Genomic DNA, 5407 nt, shown 5'->3' with positions numbered 1-5407 from the left:
AGTCTACCTTTTTTAGGAAATCCTGCTATAATAATTATCAAACAGAAGATGCATATCAAAATATCATTAATGCAATCGGACAGTGGGAAGATGTTGTCAAAGTATTCTATCTGGATTGTCTCAATTCCCAAATCAAGTTTTCCAAACCAAGAGTGATAGAGAGATTAGCCCCTATTGTGAACTCTGATGAATATCTGATAAATATCATTAGTTGTCTTGTCAACTTACCTATTATTGATGAAGCCGGAAAGGATTACTCATCCAAGACAGGTGCTCCAATGATACCAATATTGGATGATATTCTTTTCAATATCTTTTTAGACGACATAGATCAGAAAATGGAAAATGAAATCCCTCAACTTTTGTATGCTCGGTATCAACATTTGATGTTCATTCCAATTACTCCTAAATATCAAGAGTATGAACTATCCATTAGTCATACTTTAAAGAAGATTTTTATTGAATGCAATTTGGATCAATCTTACAACAAGCTTTATTTAAATATCAAGAGTATACCTACATATAAATATAGGCACCGCTTGCCCAGTAGAATGAGTTCTAGTTAGAGATGAGATCAGGGCAAAGGGTATCCAACCAAGCAACAAGGAAAATGACGAGAAGCAGAACAAAAGAAGATAGGGGATGGGATTCTAATGGATATTATCCTGTAGGGTGGGCATCCAAGACAAGATTGAATTCGTTGTCAAACCGTTCCAGCCAGGCTTCCGTGCAGGTGTCACAGGTTCCTCCTGAAAGGCTGCTCTCTCCCCTAGCGAGGAACCGGAACCAACTAATGGATCCATGGAACCCCATATATTGCATCTCCAACGGAAGGTCAGATGCTCCATCCGAGGGAAGAGAACGATTTGAAGGGCTGCAGCAGGAAATGCAAAAGAAGAAAGAAAGAAAGAGTTCAGCCGCTTGACCTGCGAGGAAATTCAATAAATCATAGGCGCGGAAGGCCAATGAACATCGGCTTCAGACCTTACCTTAGACGTACCCTACTTCCTAAAAATGAACGTAGAGATGATCCAATCTCTGGACTGGAGCCCCGGCTTTCTATTTTCCAGCTTAATAAAGATAAAGATGGAAGCTCGAGGAACGCCTATGCAATCACAGCTCAGTAATGGACTGGCGAACTAAAATGGATAGCTGAGAATTGCGACTGATGAATCGCGATCAGCCGCTGATTCCCTTGCCGTTGGATTCGTGCCTCAAGACTCTGCCACTGGGACTCGGTCGGAAGAATCTACTGCGGCCTTCTCTACCCACCTTTATGAATTCTAACCCCAACCAGCCATGACAAGGCTTAATTTATTAGAACCCGTTGTTGTTTAGAAAGATGTGTTATTCCTATGAAAGTCTCGTTTTTGACTCCGTTTTTTTTTAGCATTGTACACGGGCTTTTCTGCGACGAGGATGCCTTTTTTAATAAGGCCAACGTCAAGACCTGAAACAGAGTCCTACCACGTTAAGGGAGAGCACCCAACTTGCTTGTTGACACGTGAGGGAAAATAGGAGTCTGAGGTGGCAGGATTTACCACTATAACCCTATGGTAGTGATGGTTGGTCCCAGTACTCCTTCGAGTGCCTTTTGCGCTTAGCGTCGGAAAGAGGAGTTGCTTGCCTTACCACACAAACCACCTTAGCACTGGAAGTTCTAGCAATGGGCAGCTAGGCAAAGGAAAATTAGCTATCTAATGAATATGAATTAGATAATAGATTGTGGATCTGTTCTTAGCTCGTGCAATCAATAAAAGCGGTCCTTCGCCTTAGTAAGCTAGCTTTCTAAGCCCGGGCGTGGATCGATCGTGACGAAAATGGGACTAATCCTCTGTACTGTAATAGAAGAGTCAGAGTCCCTTCTCGACCAGACGAAGGAGATAGGAATGGAATTCTGCCTTGACCCTCCTGGAGGCGCAAAGTTCATAATTCAGTGTGGTGCGGCCTAGTAGTATTATAAGGATGTTGGTTTCGTATATAAGAAGACTGCTGCTTTTAGGAGAGTGACCTGTTCATCTAACTCAAAATATTGTAAGAAGAAGAAGAATCTTACGCCCAAAATTCCCATCTCTTTTTTCTTGGTTGGACCAACCGGCACCAGCCATTTCCGTCTTCCTTAATTGGGAGAGTCAGAATCAGTCTCTCTTTGTTTGGTGTGGGGAGCAGAGCAGTCAATGAAGGAACCTTTGCTTTGAAAATGATTGTTCTAAAATGGTTATTCCTCACAATTTCTCCTTGTGATGCTGCGGAACCATGGCAATTAGGATCTCAAGACGCAGCTACACCTATCATGCAAGGAATAATAGACTTACATCACGATATCTTTTTCTTCCTCATTCTGATTTTGGTTTTCGTATTATGGATCTTGGTTCGCGCTTTATGGCATTTCCACTATAAAGAAAATGCAATCCCGCAAAGGATTGTTCATGGAACTACTATCGAGATTCTTCGGACCATCTTTCCTAGTCTCATCTCGATGTTCATTGCTATACCATCATTTTCTCTCTTATACTCAATGGACGAGGTAGTAGTAGATCCAGCCATTACTATCAAAGCTATTGGACATCAATGGTATCGGACTTATGAGTATTCTGACTATAACAGTTCCGATGAGCAGTCACTCACTTTTGACAGTTATATGATTCCAGAAGAAGATCTAGAATTGGGTCAATCACGTTTATTAGAAGTGGACAATAGAGTGGTTGTACCAGAAAAAACTCATCTACGTATTATTGTAACATCTGCTGATGTACCTCATAGTTGGGCTGTACCTTCCTCAGGTGTCAAATGTGATGCTGTACCTGGTCGTTTAAATCAAATCTCTATTTTGGTACAACGAGAAGGAGTTTACTATGGTCAGTGCAGTGAGATTTGTGGAACTAATCATGCCTTTACGCGTGCGCCCGGAAACATAGGCCGACTGTTGAGCCCACTCTGGCTCAGCCGCACCACCCGGGGGTGCGAGCCACCCGAGAAGCAAGCTATTACAGCGAGCGGCTGGAGCTGTAGGGAGCCGAGGAGCAAGGCAGTAGATAAGATAGAAGAAGGGGCCAGGCACCCGGTGGAGCAGAGGGGACGGTTAGGATAACGAACTTGAAACGCGGAGCCCGAGCGGCTGGCGAGCGAGTGGTTAGTGGCCAATAGCGCCCTAGTTGATGGCATTCCTCTCTGCGGCTGGCACTCGAGGAACCACAGGGCACTCCATACAGAGCAAGCAAGTCTTAGGGATGAGACGCCCGCGCAAGGACCTCAATTCTCATTAGGAGGTCGAACCAAGGACCTATGGAAGTCGGGGCTACCCCGTCCCCATGGGCAACGCAATAGTGTCCTGAGGGAGGAGTTTAGAGGCCTTATAGTAGCATGGACTTCTTTATCTTTCTAGGTCATGCGAAGGGGGCCAGTCCAAGATCATACTGTTCCTCTACAAAGATAATAGACGCTCTCAACGGCTAGGTGCCACTCTCTTTCTGAGTTATTCCAGCTTCTTCATGATTTCGTGCCGCGGTGAACAAACAAAAAAAAGAGGGCCGTCTCAGCGGAAGGAGAAGGACCTGCAACGGCAGAGACTACTGACCCTCTGCTTGTTCTTAGCCGTCTATTACGAGTCCGGGAAGCCTGGAATCATAAATATGAGGGATCCAGAAGGGTGGGCAGGGCTTCCGCAAGGGTTTTGATCCCCTCTTCCCGGTCAAGATAGATGGGAAAGGAGTCCTATCAAGTAAAGGCCATAACCAGCCTCTTTTTTTAATGTACACCTTTCTTTGTTTCAGGTTCTTCAAGACCTTCCTCCTGCTAATCCGGCCATTTCCGAACCTGTCTTTCCCACCCTTCTCAATTCTTGCGATTCCTAGCCAGCCCCCTTAGCTTATTTTGCTTTATAAAACCACTTTCCCCTTTTTCCAGCTTGCTGCTCGCTTTCTCGCTTCCGAGAGGTGCTTTAGCAACTCGGAGAGGGCCGAAGGCGCCTGACTTACGGTTTCAAAGCCTGGCGCGAAGCGAAGGGATTGGATTTCACCTATGATCAGATTAGTGGGCAACCATTGTTGACTTTTTTCGTGGTGTTGTTGACGTTGTTGAAAGCTAATTTCGAAGTAGGCCTTGCTTTTCTCCGCTGGGAGCAGCTCACACTATGGTGGAGGAGGTGCCGTGAAGATCTAGGAGTGTGAGCAGTACGAGCTGAAAGGCTCCCATACTGTTTGGAGGGCAGGGGGCATAGATGCCAAAGAAAGCTGACCCCTATCTATCGTCGTAGAAGCTGTTCCTAGGAAAGATTATGGATCTCGGGTATCCAATCAATTAATCCCCCAAACCGGGGAAGCTTAAGCGGAAATTGAAGAGTAAGGTGAGGGAGGGGGAAGAGCTATCAAACTTTAGAGGCTTAACTCGCTCGCTCTAACGCTCGTTTAGTAGACAGCTCGTCAGTCAAGTACGTAACGAGCCTTGTCTACGAAGCTCCGCTCCCTCGTCTTGCTTGCTTCTGGCGAAGCTTCTAGCACTAGAAAAAATAGGCTTGTATGGCAGGAATACCACTTTTGAGGCCGATCACTACATAGGAGCGATAGAGAAGCCAAGCCGTATAAAGGCGAGCAGCCCTTCTAGCAATAGCAAACGGCCTACTTATAGCCTTTTCCCCTTTATTCGGGGACTTCAACGGGTCTTCCAAGCTCATAAACTGTAAATTCTTCACGTTTTCTTTAGACAGTGGGAATGAATTCTATTACTTGATTGACATTGACAGATATGTGTACCACACCGAACAAGCAATATGCCGATATGCTTGATGTACCAGCCAAGCCAGCTCGACCGTATACAGTATAAGGGATTCGCCTTTGCCTCAGACAGAAGAAGTACGGAAGTACTACCGGGAAGGGAAGCCTGACATGGGTAGATATTTATTTGAACAAAGGAACTCAAACCGGTACCAGAAAGCAAAGAAGAGATGGAATTCCTGATTGAACAGATGACCGACCTACAAGAAGACGAAAATCAAATTCCTAATTCCATTCTCTAAGACGAACTAAAGGGATGTCTCTAAGCAGCCAAGGCCAAGAACAAGCAGGAAGGAGTATGCAGCACACCTTCGAAGTGAGGCTGCTAAGCAAGTGAAGAGAGCAGGTGAACAGGTGAAGAGCACAGACCTTGAGTCTTTTGATTAGTGAAATGATAAGGGTACTCGAGTTTCAATTTATACTACGGAAATCCTATCGGGCATACGACCAGAAAGTAAGAAGCAGGTCTTCCTGGTGAGGCAGCTTTTCAGCCCGAAACTTCTTCAGCTCTAGCGAAGCAACCTCCTTCTATAGTTTATTTCTGGCTGGCCTGTCGGAGTCCTATTATTGTAGATGACAAGGAGCTATATAATCCCTCTTCTTTTCCAAGAACAACGACATGCTCTTAGATCTGT

At 45.1% G+C, this 5407-nt stretch overlaps 1 protein-coding gene across 1 annotated transcript; it reads left to right on the top strand.

Annotated features, from left to right (window-relative positions):
• The first annotated feature begins 1560 nt into the window (after positions 1-1560).
• LOC18025925 (cytochrome c oxidase subunit 2) lies at positions 1561-4636 on the top strand. The gene has a single exon (XM_024160836.1). The coding sequence runs from the start codon at positions 2201-2203 to the stop codon at positions 3089-3091; it is 891 nt and encodes a 296-aa protein (XP_024016604.1). The 5' UTR covers positions 1561-2200; the 3' UTR covers positions 3092-4636.
• The last annotated feature ends 771 nt before the right edge of the window (positions 4637-5407 follow it).

This window comes from Eutrema salsugineum, unplaced genomic scaffold, assembly GCF_000478725.1.
Source record: "Eutrema salsugineum unplaced genomic scaffold, Eutsalg1_0 scaffold_11, whole genome shotgun sequence".
NCBI lineage: Eukaryota > Viridiplantae > Streptophyta > Magnoliopsida > Brassicales > Brassicaceae > Eutrema > Eutrema salsugineum.
This window is presented reverse-complemented; position numbering and strand designations above follow the sequence as displayed.

Coding starts and splice junctions, on each gene's coding strand:
- LOC18025925 (XM_024160836.1), top strand. CDS start 2,201: ATGATTGTTCTAAAATGGTTATTCCTCACAATTTCTCCTTGTGATGCT.